The sequence below is a fragment of the Pelophylax lessonae genome (assembly GCF_965119305.1).
Source record: "Pelophylax lessonae genome assembly, chromosome: 3".
Taxonomy (NCBI): domain Eukaryota; kingdom Metazoa; phylum Chordata; class Amphibia; order Anura; family Ranidae; genus Pelophylax; species Pelophylax lessonae.
Window position 1 is genome coordinate 556,892,293 of NC_138770.1, and position 14,890 is coordinate 556,907,182.

General features: G+C 43.5%; 1 protein-coding gene across 1 annotated transcript in view; it reads right to left on the reverse strand.

Moving 5' to 3' along the window:
- ACOXL (acyl-CoA oxidase like) overlaps window positions 1-14,890 on the reverse strand; it is a 687,302-nt gene that overhangs the window by 223,693 nt on the left and 448,719 nt on the right. The window contains exon 14 of the mRNA XM_082249749.1: window positions 6,497-6,606. Within this exon, the coding sequence (XP_082105875.1) occupies window positions 6,497-6,606 (110 nt within the window). The remainder of the gene's footprint in view (window positions 1-6,496; window positions 6,607-14,890) is intronic.

Below are 14,890 nucleotides of genomic sequence, written 5' to 3' on the forward strand. Positions count from 1 at the left end.
TAAATAGCAAAATGGCCTGGACTAACCAGGTCTTATAAACTAAGTGTAGAAGTTGTGCTATGGGTAGTTTAGCAGAAACAAGAATATCATATATGATAAACCGGCCACTTTATTAGGTACACCTTGCTAGTTCAGAGTTGGACCCCCTTTTGCCTTCAGAATTGCCTTTATTCTTCGTGGCCTAGATTCAACAAGGTGTTGGAAACATAAGTCAGAGATTTTGGTCCATATTGACATGATAGCATCACGCAGTTGTGGCAGATTTATCGACTGCATATCCATGATGCGAATCTCCTATTCCACCACATCCGAAAGGTGCTCTATTGGATTGAGATCTGGTGAGTGTGGAGGCCATTGGAGTACAGTGAACTCATTGTCATGTTCAAGAACCCAGTTCAGGATGAATTGAGCTTTGCGACATGGTGCATTATCCTGCTGGAAGGAGCCATCAGAAGATGGGTACACTGTAGTCATAAAGAGACATGGTCAGCAACAATACTCAGGTAGGCCATGGTGTTTAAATTGTGCTCAATTGGTACTAAAGGGACCCAAAGTGTGCCCAGAAAATATCCCCCACACCATTACATCACCAGCCTGAACCATTGATACAAGGCAGGATGGATCTATGCTTTATGTTGTTGACGCCAAATTCTGACCCTACCATCTGAATGTTGCAGCTAAAATTGAGACTCATCAGACCAGGCAACGTTTTTCCAATCCTCTATTGCCCAATTTTGGTGACCCTGTGTGAATGGTAGCCTCAGTTTCCTGTTCTTAGCTGACAGGAGTGGCCCCAGTGTGGTCTTCTGCTGCTGTAGCCCATCTGCTTCAAGGTTGGATGCGTTGAGCATTCAGAGATGGTATTCTGCATACCTTGGTTGTAACAAGGGATTATTTGAGTTACTGTTGCCTTTCTATCATCTCCAACCATTCTCCTCTGACATCAACAAGGCATTTTCCTCCACACAACTGCCACTCACTGGAAATGTTCTCTTTTTAGGACCATTCTCTGTAAACCCTAGAGATGGTTGTGCGTGAAAACCCCAGTAGATCAGCAGTTTTTGAAATACTCAGACCAGCCTGTCTGCCAGAAACAACAATGTTATGTCCAAAGCCACTTAAATCCCCTTTCTTCCCCATTCTGATGCTCAGTTTGAACTTTAGCAAGTCGTCTTCACCACATCTAGAGGTCTAAATGCATTGAGTTGCTGCCATGTGATTGGCTTTTTAGCAATTTGTGTTACCAAGCAACTAAACAGGTGTACCTAATAAAGTGGTCGGTGAGTGTAAATACACACATATGCACACATGTTAACATCACATTGCGTAGAACAAACCCAAGACAACTAGAAAAAAAAAAGAAGAAGAAGAAGAATGGCAGCTAAAGCTGCACTCTGTATGTAACAAGTATAAACAAAAAAGTCCTGGCGCTGTGGTTGCGGTGATCAGACGGCGGGGCTGGGATAATGGGGTCGGACAATGTCCCAAGGGGGTCCACCTTAAATGTCACGTCCAAGTCTGGGCTGCTGCCTACCCTAACCCAGATTCCAACTGGGTGGAGAGAATAGCAACACAAAAAATCGGGTATGAAGGCGCTCCCGGACAAAATGACATGAAAAGAAAGAAAAAAAAAGAAAGAAAAAACTTGGATGCTGCTCGGGATCTGGATAATGATCTTGTTTATTAAAATCAATAAAATAGGCTCCTGGTCAAGGAAAAACCAATGGTGTGCCAGGGAAGTAATGCTGAGCATGTAGACATAGTACCAAGGGGGATAACTCAAACAGCAAGGAGGACCCAGAGGCAGGGAAACAACGCCTTACCACCAGTAAGGTCTGGACAGTGTGTCACCTGTGGATGGGCTGACCGACAGCCTCGATCGGATCGGGAGCCTTCGCTGCGGGTGAGTCTCCAGATGGGGCGATGCCTGGGGTGAGGAGAGGTGGATGGAGGGGTGATATCCTCAAACCCCGACCTGCAGCTCCGGTGGTGGTGCGCGCCCGAGGTGGCAGCGGCCGCTGCTCGTCAGTCCCTGCTGACGCGGCGCCGGGAGATGACGTCACCAGGTGCCTAGCGCCGGTATGCGCACCAGGGGCTGGACCCACGATGTAGCCGGAAGTGTGGAGGTGGCTCACCAACGACCCGGCTCTTGCATCACCAAAGGGTCACCTGGCGGAGCTATTGGGGAATGCCACAATTGGAGGGAAATGACATGTTTCGGGCCAAGCCCTTCTTCAGATCTCCTGTGGCTAACTGAAAATGGCACATATATAGGGTATGGGGAGGAAGAGGCGTTGCCCCCCACTCTCTGGCTCCACCTTGTGTCCAATCATGATAAATATAAAACAATAACATAATGACATGACAAAACAAAAACAAACCAACAAATATCATGGAAAATAAATGGAAGAAAAATATATAGACAATATGTGAAAATTGTGTGAGGAAAAAAAAAAAAAAAAAAAAAAATTTAAAAAATTTTTTTTTATAGAAAATGAAAAATGACAGATGACGACCTTGAGCCCAACCAAGAGGAAGTTACACCACAGTGTAAGCGTCGAGCTCCTCGTTCAACCCATGGGGGGACAGAGTATTAAGCTTATAAATCCAGAACGTCTCTCTCTTGCAAAGCAAGGAGAGACGTTCATTACTGGACAAAGAACCCTTGGGTACGCACTCAACCGCCCACACCCTAAGGTCCTGTACTAGGCTCTTATGGTGGGTGGCAAAGTGTCGGGGCACACTATGGGGTGGTTTCCCATTTTTAGTATTTAGTCCCTGCAAAATACCTCTACGGTGCTCACCAATCCGTGTGCGCAGATGACGGATGGTGCGGCCCACGTAAAGTAAATTGCAAGGACATTGTAATAAATATACCACATATTCTGTGGTGCAAGTGATGAATTGGCGTATGCTGTAGCTCTTGCCAGAGGAGTCACAGAAGGATTCACGGCCATGCTGAATAAAGCAACATGTGAGGCACCCTCTCTTCCTACACTGAAAGGTGCCTACTTTGTCGCTAAAATATGACCTGATGTCCAAGGGCCTATTGGACGTGGATGCGTTAATTTTGCTGGGAGCTACGACGTTCCAGGCCTTCGTCGACCACTGCAACAGCAACACCTTCGGGTTATCCTTTACCCATGTTATAGACCCTGTGCGTCTGGTCTTCCTTGATCTGGAGCTCACACACGCCGACAACGCGATTGTGACCCTCAATCACATCAAATCGGTGGCTGGCAACTCTTATCTTCATTATGAGAGTTGCCACCACCCATCTTGGAAGACTAATATTCCCAAGGGACAGTTTCTGCGGAGGTCCCTGCAGAGGTATTTTGCAGGGACTAAATACTAAAAATGGGAAACCACCCCATAGTGTGCCCCGACACTTTGCCACCCACCATAAGAGCCTAGTACAGGACCTTAGGGTGTGGGCGGTTGAGTGCGTACCCAAGGGTTCTTTGTCCAGTAATGAACGTCTCTCCTTGCTTTGCAAGAGAGAGACATTCTGGATTTATAAGCTTAATACTCTGTCCCCCCATGGGTTGAACGAGGAGCTCGACGCTTACACTGTGGTGTAACTTCCTCTTGGTTGGGCTCAAGGTCGTCATCTGTCATTTTTCATTTTCTATAAAAAAAAATTTTTAAAATTTTTTTTTTTTTTCTCACACAATTTTCACATATTGTCTATATATTTTTCTTCCATTTATTTTCCATGATATTTGTTGGTTTGTTTTTGTTTTGTCATGTCATTATGTTATTGTTTTATATTTATCATGATTGGACACAAGGTGGAGCCAGAGAGTGGGGGGCAACGCCTCTTCCTCCCCATACCCTATATATGTGCCATTTTCAGTTAGCCACAGGAGATCTGAAGAAGGGCTTGGCCCGAAACATGTCACTTCCCTCCAATTGTGGCATTCCCCAATAGCTCCGCCAGGTGACCCTTTGGTGATGCAAGAGCCGGGTCGTTGGTGAGCCACCTCCACACTTCCGGCTACATCGTGGGTCCAGCCCCTGGTGCGCATACCGGCGCTAGGCACCTGGTGACGTCATCTCCCGGCGCCGCGTCAGCAGGGACTGACGAGCAGCGGCCGCTGCCACCTCGGGCGCGCACCACCACCGGAGCTGCAGGTCGGGGTTTGAGGATATCACCCCTCCATCCACCTCTCCTCACCCCAGGCATCGCCCCATCTGGAGACTCACCCGCAGCGAAGGCTCCCGATCCGATCGAGGCTGACGGTCAGCCCATCCACAGGTGACACACTGTCCAGACCTTACTGGTGGTAAGGCGTTGTTTCCCTGCCTCTGGGTCCTCCTTGCTGTTTGAGTTATCCCCCTTGGTACTATGTCTACATGCTCAGCATTACTTTCCTGGCACACCATTGGTTTTTCCTTGACCAGGAGCCTATTTTATTGATTTTAATAAACAAGTTCATTATCCAGATCCCGAGCAGCATCCAAGTTTACTCTGTATGTAACACACTCCTGAAACTGCACTCTGTTCATAACACACTCCTGAAGCTGCACTCTGTACGTAACACACTCCTGAAGCTGCACTCTGTACGTAACACACTCCTGAAGCTGCACTCTGTACGCAACACACTCCTGAAGCGGCACTCTGTACGCAACACACTCCTGAAGCGGCACTCTGTACGCAACACACTCCTGAAGCGGCACTCTGTACGCAACACACTCCTGAAGCTGCACTCTGTACGCAACACACTCCTGAAGCGGCACTCTGTACGCAACACACTCCTGAAGCGGCACTCTGTACGCAACACACTCCTGAAGCGGCACTCTGTACGCAACACACTCCTGAAGCGGCACTCTGTACGCAACACACTCCTGAAGCGGCACTCTGTACGCAACACACTCCTGAAGCTGCTCTCTGTACGTAACACACTCCTGAAGCTGCACTCTGTACGCAACACACTCCTGAAGCTGCTCTCTGTACGCAACACGCTCCTGAAGCTGCACTCTGTACGTAACACACTCCTGAAGCTGCACTCTGTACGTAACACACTCCTGAAGCGGCACTCTGTACGCAACACACTCCTGAAGCGGCACTCTGTACGCAACACACTCCTGAAGCGGCACTCTGTACGCAACACACTCCTGAAGCGGCACTCTGTACGCAACACACTCCTGAAGCGGCACTCTGTACGCAACACACTCCTGAAGCGGCACTCTGTACGCAACACACTCCTGAAGCTGCTCTCTGTACGTAACACACTCCTGAAGCTGCACTCTGTACGCAACACACTCCTGAAGCTGCTCTCTGTACGCAACACGCTCCTGAAGCTGCACTCTGTACGCAACATGCTCCTGAAGCTGCACTCTGTACGTTACACGCTCCTGAAGCTGCACTCTGTACGTTACACGCTCCTGAAGCTGCACTGTGTACGTAACACACTCCTGAAGCTGCACTGTGTACGTAACACACTCCTGAAGCTGCACTGTGTACGTAACACACTCCTGAAGCTGCACTCTGTACGTAACACACTCCTGAAGCTGCACTCTGTACGTAACACACTCCTGAAGCTGCACTCTGTACATAAAAGACTCCTGAAGCTGCACTGTGTACTTAAAATTTTTAACTGGAGAAAATGACATGAGAAATAAATAGGAAGTGTTGCCGGAAGCAAACCAATCACTCCTGTTCATTTTTTTTACTACAAAAAAAAAAAAAGTGAAACCTCATTAGTTGCCTCTAATCAGGCTTAGACTTCTGTTCTCAATCTCTGTCTCTGTAGTTAAAGAGACATTGTCACTGTGGACATTTACGGCAATGACAATGTCTACATAGACCCAACTTAGTGATATCTCTTCAGCAATTGCCCATTGCTACGTCCTCTGTTGTAGTCACCATTAAAATATAGCTGGTGTCAGAGCCTTAGGGGACAGTGATGGTACCCCCTACATCATGTGGTAGTGCACAAGCTACAGAAAACATAATTTACATAATTCATTCACTATTAATCGCTAGGTTCGAGTACTACCTTATCAAAGTGATCATGTGCTGCCCCATGCCTGAAAGCAAATGGTATTTTGCTCTCTGTCACTAAAGAAGGAGCGGGGTGATCCCAGAATAGGTGAGTATCAGTGGGTCATGAGATGAGCTTTAGGGCCTTTTGTTCACTTAGGAACTGCTTCAATCCCTATTCAAGTCTATAGAAGTGCAAAAGAAGCTGAAGCAGGACCACTGCACCTGCAATGAATTCTAAATGTTCTCAGAAGCACCTATCACTGATGTCAAAAGCATGCTGCACTTACATAGATACTGAATGGGCAAAGTGACAGTGTCTCTTTAAACAGTTCTGGTCCGCCCCATAGCAGTTTACTGCTACAGGGTGGCACCTGTGCGCCAGATCACACATATATATATATATATATATATATATACACGTGATCCGACCTGGCGGTTTGATGTGTTATTATATATCTTAACATGAGAAGTTCGGGAAGCATGTTATGTTCTATTTACAATGCCTACCTTGTTCTTAGCCTGTCACCAACAGAGCTGGTCCAATTTCTGAGGAGGCCAAAGACTGGACTTTCTTCATACTGTCTTGTATACTGTGCCAGGAGCTCCCTTACCACCACCTGTACAACACAACAAAAACACAGGAGATTTTACATGAAATGTGCTTCTTGACATCATATATAGAACGAAGACTAACACATATTGTCTCTGATTTTATACTGCTGGTATTATTCTGTATTTATACACCAACACTGCATACGCTGGCACATCAATTGTGGACAAGTTATATTTACTATGTGCCCAAGATGAGCACAGTCTACCATGGCATACATACAGTGTGGCATGCTATGGCCTGTATGCTCCAGTATCCAAAGATAAGCTGGTTAAGACATGATGGGCCGAAAGTACAAACTTCCTCTAACATTTTTGGGATCGATCTGATAGTTGATGGTGATTTTATATGCTTATCCCCTGTAGGAACAAAAAACTACATGGAAGGCATAACGATATCATTAAAGCGTAACTCCACTTTTGTTGAGAAAAAAACATTACCCTCTGGGTGATCTATGTACATTACAAGGATTATGACAACCTTTGTTGCAGATTCCTACCTTTTGTTATTCTGAAGAAATCATTGTTCTGTGCTCCTGAGCCGAGTGAGTCTAATAGGAGAGGTTTCATAATTATCTATCAGCTGTGCAGCTGCAGGGCACTAATGAGGAAATCTGTTGGGCCTGCATCAGTTTAGAAGTGTTCCTATTGGGAGTATCTCACCAAAACTGACATTTTTGTTGCAGGGGATGACTGAAATTTGACTTGTATCTTAGGCAGACTTCTGGGAAAAATCAGTTAGCCAATCACACAAGCAGGAAATTATGTTTCTGGGGGGCGTTCTGTACACATTTTGTGTACAGAACAGCTCGAGGTTGCCATATTGCATTGCAGTTTCAGAAAATTACAACGACCGTAGATTGAAAAGGAAAGGTAACTTTTAATAATATTCAAATACAATAGGACTTGTGTCGCAATTGTATACGCTATATTATTTTTGCTATTTTCTTCCTCACAAAAGTGGCCAATTACATACAAAGAGTGGGACTTTGATACCTTTTACTAAAACTACTAGAGCAAAATGATGGTTGAATGGTTCCTGCAGTCTGTACACCCTTTCTGCTCTCTGATTTATCTTATTAAAAGTAAAGTACAGTGTATTTTTAGATAGAGCAAATGTTTAGTTATTGCAGTGCTTACCTTATGTTTAAAAGAGATGGGGAGGAGGGAGGTGGAGATATGGGTGTGGGTTGTAATAGGGAATATATTGATCATAAAGATTTAAATCAGTTGGGAGTGGGAAATTGAAGAGATGGAAGCTGAAAAAGGAGGTGTTTATAGTTACACAGGATTGAGATCCAGAGTTTTGATGTTATCACTAGAGTTGAGCGGACACCTGGATGTCCGGGTTCGGCAGGTCCGGCCGAACTTGAAAAAAAAGTCCGGGTTCGTGACCCGGACTTAACCCGAACTTGACCCCGATCCCGAACCCCATTTAAGTCAAAGGTGACCCGAACTTTTGAGCACTAAAATGGCTCTAAAAAAAACAAACATGGAAAGGGCTAGAGGGCTGCAAATAACAGCAAAATCTTGTTAAGAGCATGGCAAATGCTCTGCAAACAAATGTGGATAGGGAAATAACTTAAAATAACATAAAAAACATGAAAAGAAAAAATAATCATCTTGATCTAGGAGGACGAGGCCCACATGGAGTAGGAGGTTGAGGTGGCGGTGGATGTGGTGGTGTAGGTGGAAGCGGCGGTGGAGGACGACGAGGTAGCCAACACTGGTTTTTGTTTTTAATTTTATTTCTTTTTAAATTTGGGTACACCCCAAAAGCGTGAGAAAGATCAAAAATACAACAATGGCTGGGTAAGGCAGGTATACATGTCTATTCTGCACAAGGTACGGACAAGTCCTGTGGGATCCATGCCTGGTTCCGTTTAATGAACGTGAGCTTGTCCACATTGGCTCTGGACAGGCGGCTGCACTTGTCTGTGATAATGCCCCCAGCCGTGATAAATACACATTCAGATAAAACACTGGCTGCAGGGCAGGCCAGCACATCCAAGGTGTAAAGGGCAAGCTCAGGCCATGTGCCCAATTTGGAGACCCAGAAATTGAAGGGGGCAGACCCGTCATTCAGTATGTGTATAGTACATAAGGAACAGTAAGGAACTGTATATGGCTTTTTTTCCCCCTTCTGGGTTGAGTCTGGCCTTGGAAAAGGTATGTCTCCCTGGTTGTGGGCCGGGCTCTACCAAAGCTGTCTAAGTTCTGAGGCCTTCTGGTAGGGACAGGGCGGCACTGGTCTTGCCAGGGATCGGGATTCTGAAAAGTCTGTGGTGTATGTGCCCCTGGAGTGGCAGTCCAGGGGTGCCATAATTCACGGTGGATGGCAACATTATGAGTATGGCACCAAGGACACTGCACTTCCTACACACACGTTTTTCACACCTGCCTCTAGGGACGGGCCTTTTGGTCAGGAGTCAGGACCAGAGGAATTTTTTATTCCTGGCCGAAGGGCCTGCCATAGTATTGCAACGTGGCACTAACCTTGCACTTCTCTTCTATCCCTTTCCCCACCTTTATGTGTTGTGTGTCTCACGTTTTTGTGTTTTTTTATTGTAGCGGTACACTTTATTTTGCACAGCGTGATTAGTAGGGTGTAGGTCCTTGGGCCTGTCCCTGAATGTCTTGGGAGGGGGTGGATATGGCTTTCTGGCTTGGTTCGCCCTCTCTCATGGGGTCTCTCTTCGGGAGAGCCCCACCTAGTACTTGGGGTGGTCTGTTTCAGCAGACCTCCTAAAGAACGGGGCTGCCTAGTTTGGGCCAGGTTAGCCACTGTAAGTACCCCAGTCCCTGTCAGGAGCCTTGCGCCCCCGGGGATCAGGGTCAGGGACCATGTGTACACCCTGTGCACTTTTTGGGTTTCACTTTTTTGGTGTGCACTTTTTTATTCACCCACCGGGTGATAGTTTGAGTGTCATCACACACCACGGGCTTAAAAAAAAAAAAAAACAGCTGGTGGTCCTGGTTGTTGTGGTGTGCCGACAAAGCTTTTCCACATTTCATACATGCTAACCCTGCCTTCTGAGGTGCTGGCGGTGCCCTGGCTGCTTTGGCGACCTCCTCCTCTGCCTTCGCCTTGTGCTTCCACTGTGCCCCCGCTGTCAGGTGGGAATGCCACCAGCATCGCTTCTCGACCTTTTGGCTAAGATCAAGTGTAGTATCTGTTGTTATCAGTTAAATCAATAATACTGCCTGTTGTCGTTTACCCCTGGCTGTGCTGAAGTTGGTGGTGAAGGTGTTTCGCTGACCGGATGCGGAGGCAGTAGAGGATGAGGAAGCGGAGTAGGAGGAGTTAGCAACAGTAGGCAAACTGAAGCGCCCTGCAATCCTCAGTGGTGGAAGGAGATGTGCCAAACAAATTTAAAGGGTGTATCTCACAGTAACATAATCAGCAAACGCTGCAAAATTATTATTTTTCCCCTAAATATCTTTCTTTAACCTAAATGGGTGTTCATTGAATAGCGGAATAGAACAACAGTATACAAAGGGTGTATCTCACAGTAACATATGCAGACTCGGCCGCAATTTAACTTTTTTTCCCTAAATGGGTGTTATTGAATAGCAGAATAGAACAACAGTATCCAAAGGGTGTATCTCACACGTACAGATACAGACTAGGCCGCACTTTAATATCTTTCTTTCCCCTAAATGGGTGTTTATTGAATAGCGGAATAGAACAACAGTATACAAAGGGTGTGTCTCACAGTAACATATGCAGACTAAGCCGCAATTACATTTTTTCCCAAAATGGGTGTTTATTGAATAGCAGAATAGAACAACAGTATCCAAAGGGTGTATCTCACACGTACAGATACAGACTAAGCCGCAATTTATTTTATCTTTTTTTCCTCTAAATGGGTGTTTATTGAATAGCAGAATAGAACAACAGTATCCAAAGGGTGTATCTCACACGTACAGATACAGACTAGGCCGCAATTTTATATTTTTTCCCTAAATGGGTGTTTACTGAATAGCGGAATAGAACAACAGTATACAAAGGGTGTATCTCACAGTAAAATATGCAGACTAGGCGGCAATTTTATATTTTTTCCCTAAATGGGTGTTTATTGAATAGCGGAATAAAACAACAGTATCCAAAGGGTGTATCTCACAGTAACGTATGAATGAAAACTTTTTATTTTTACCTTTAATTGGTGATTTTTGAAGAGCAGATTAGAACACAGCAGTGTCTAACGGCTTTATCTCACAGTAACATATAAAGGAAAAAATGAAAAAAAAAATGTCCCTGTAAATTGGTGATTTTTGAATAGCAGATTAGAACAGCACTGTGTGTAAAGGCTGTATGTCACAGTAACGTATGAATGAAAAACGGAAAAATAATTATTTTACCCTTAAATTGGTGATTTTTGAATAGCAGATTAGAACAGCACTGTGTGTAAACACTGTATGTCACAGTAAAGTATGAATAAAAAACTGAAAAATAATTATTTTTCCCTTAAATTGGTAATTTTTGAATAGCACATTAGAACAGAACTGTGTGTAAACACTGGATGTCACAGTAAAGTATGAATAATAAACTGAAAAATAATTATTTTTCCCTTAAATTGGTGATTTTTGAATAACAGATTAGAACAGCAGTGTATAAACGCTGTATGTCACAGTAAAATATGAAGGAAAAAAAGTTTTTTTTTATTTTTTTTATTCAGATTAAGCAGACATATATGCACTGAGCTTGCATTAAATGTCCGCTGCATGCCGCCCACCTAACAGACTGATATTTTATTTTTTCTGCCTCCTCCTCACTGGGCTCAGGTCAGGGGAAAAAGATTGTGCACTGCACCCCCACACAATAAAATCGATGTAGATCGCTGTCTGATTAAAGAAGATTCTTCTGTCCTGTGTCCTATTCTTTCCCTGAAAGCAAACTCCAGCCTGTCCCTACAATAATCTCCTATCTCTCCCTCAAATCAGCAGCAGCAGCAGGATACTGTTCCTACAGTAGTTAGAGCAGAGTGATGTGCGGCGCTACGTGACTCCAGATAATATAGAGGCTGGGTCACATGCTGCACTGGCCAATCACAGCCATGCCATTAGTAGGCATGGCTGTGATGGCTTCTAAGGGCACACTAGTTAAACGCTTGTTGATTGGCTGCCCTGCAGCTGTTGAAACCGCACCATTAAAACCGCGCCAAAACTGCCGAACAACGGACTGTATCCCGAATATACAGTAAAATGTTCGGGGTCCGTGTCCGGGTACCGAAAACCCAAAAGTCCGGTTCGATCCCGAACAATACAGTCCGTGTTCGCTCAACCCTAGTTATCACTTCTCGCCTATAATAGAAAAGCATTCCTTTTTATGAAACTGGTGGAGGAAGAGTTGGATAAGTCATTATGCAGTTCTCATATTTTGAAACCAGAAGAAGAGCATTGAATACATTAAAACGGAGGATGTGGTAATAAGATCAAGTGATAAAGAAGTTAATGTGGTATAGATGCACGAGGACCAGTAAATAAAATGAGGTGTTATGACTACTAGGGGATCAGAATAATGAAGGTGGATTTGTAGTAAAGCCTTTCCCCAGATTGGTATGGGAATTTAATAATAGATTCTAAGAAAGAGCAAGAGAGAGAAAGAAAGGGAAAGCTAGAAAGAGAGGAAGAGAGAGAAACAAAAGAAAGAGAGAGAGAGAGAGAAATGAAAGAGAAAGACAGAGAGAGAAACGAAAGAGTGAGAGAGAAGGAGAGAGAGAGAGAAGGAGGGAGAGAAGGAGGGAGAGAGAGAGAGAGAGAGAGAAGGAGGGAGAGAGAAAGAGAAGGAGGGAGAGAGAGAGAGAAAGAGAGAGAGAAAAAAAAAAAAAGAATAAGCTAGATAGATAGATAGATAGATAGATAGATAGATAGATAGATAGATAGATAGATAGATAGATAGATAGATAGATAGATAGATAGATAGATAGATAGATAGATAGACAGATACAGGATATGTTTGTTAGGGAATATACCATGCAAAGCTAATTCCTAAGATTCATAAAAATACAACCAAGCCTTTGGGTCTTCCAATTGTGTCAAAGGTGGATGGTCCAATGGAAAAATTTTGAAAATTTTTTGATAAAAAAATTACAGCCAGTGGTAAGGGGACTGTGATCCTATGTGTACGATTAAAAATAGGTTATGGAAAAATTACAGCAAATAGAGACTAAGGAATATCTCATGCTAGTGGAACTGGATGTGGAAGATTATATATTTTCATCCCACACAAGCCTGCAAAAATGTGTTTGATAGCATGTATAGGGATATGAAGAAAGAAAATCGATGTTAAGTAGATTTTATCACATTTGTTTTGAATAATAATTTGTTTAATTTGATGGGAAGAATTACGATCAAAAACATGGCATGGCTACAGAGGCAGTATGCGCACCAGCAAATGCATGTATCCACCTAGATTGGTGGGAGGAGTGTATGTCTTTTCAACAGATACATGTCTTTTCAACACATGCCACTGTCTGGATGAGATACGTATGTGCATAATGTGCTGTTGCCCTGGAGGAGGAGGCGGCACTGGAGTCGAAAGAGTTAAAAAATAAATAGGAATAATATTATTTTCCGTTGTAAATGTAATCAAAATGGTTTCCAGCTTTTAGACGTGAACATTTATAGAGAGGGGAACAAATTGCTTTTAAGGACTTTTCAAAAACCAATGGAAGAGAACTCTCTCCTCCATGTGGACAGCATCATCAACATAATCTACAGAAGATTGCAGTCTTGATTGGCCAGTTACGGTTGCAGAGATACTGTTCAAAAAAGCAAGACTATTTGGAGGCGTCTAAAAGAATCTTTCAGAAAGATTAAAAAAAAAGGATGTGCTAATAAAAAGTCAAGGATTTAAAAAGATCCAAAAGCACTGAAAGAGAAGAGTTGTTTAGAAATAAACAGATAAAGTATCAGGGAGAAAATATTAGAATAGTGACACTGTTTAATGCTCAATGGAATATTATCAAGAGAATTAAAAAAAAACTCTGGCATGTGTTGTTGCTGGATCCGTAGGTAAAAGATTGTAGGATCCTATCCAGCCCTTACCACTTAGAGGACATTGAATTTGCATGATATTATAGGAAAAAAAATAATATCGGGAAAAGGAAATATAAATGTAGTCCGAGGGGCATGTTTAAATGTGGGGGCTACCTGATATGTAGGTATGTGAAGGTAGGCAATGAAATTTCAAATTGAAATAATTCCAAACAATATATATTTGATAGCTTTATGAATTGTTCAACTACTTGGATAGCCTAGTAACTGGCATGACCGTTGACCGTTTGGTTTAAGATATCCAGGGAAAAAAAACAAAAAGCTTGAGGGTCAGGATAGGGGAGCATATAAGGGACATTTGTCACAAAAAATCCTCAGAAGGGTTAAAATAGAAGAGAAATTTCCATCTAAATAAAAGCTTGATAAGAGAGAATTTTGATTGAGTATTATTGCAGAAGGAAAGTGCTCTGATCAACTCTTCATCTAAAGTGACTTCATCAAAAATTAAATTGGGTATGTTTCTTTAGTTCTTGGAAATTAAAAGCAATTAAAAACTTTGAAGGTTTTATAGGCTAACTAATTAATTGAGGCTGAAGGAAGTGAAAGAGAATAGGTATCAAATAATAGTAATGGGAAGCTACTGCCAGGAGGAGATGGCAGTACGATGCGGCATTGATACGGCAATCTGTATGCAACTGGCTGGTTTGATATGGAGCTCAAAGACATAAAGGGGTCAACTCACTAACATTTACCCCATGCAATAACAGTCACGTTTGCATAAACGAATTTGCATAAATTATTGTATACTATAAATAGTCCAATTCACCAAAGAAAAAAAACAATTATGCGGTATTTATCGCAAAATGAAAAATGTGCCAGTAAAAACAATTTAAAAAGCTCTTAAGTCCAATTCACAGATGGACTAGAGGGTAAAAAAACATATTGCTGGCGGTATCAAATGCAGTATTTGTCAAAAAACAGCGGGGGGGGGACCCCGTGCTGTTTGACAAATAGATGGTTGCTAGGGAGACGGCCGGGAAGTCGGCTGCCACGCTCTTCACAACCAATGACTAATCAGCTGTCAGTGGGTGCGGAGAATTAAAAATTATGAAAAAAAAAAACAGTGTGGTGTTCCCCCAAATGCATACCAGGCCCTTCGAGTCTGGTGTGGATTTTAAGGGGAACCCCACGCCAAAATAAAAAAAAAATACCAGGCAGGGGATCCCCCCTTCAAAATCTATACCAGACACTTATCTGAGCATGCAGCCAGGCAGGTCAGAAAAGGGGGGGGGA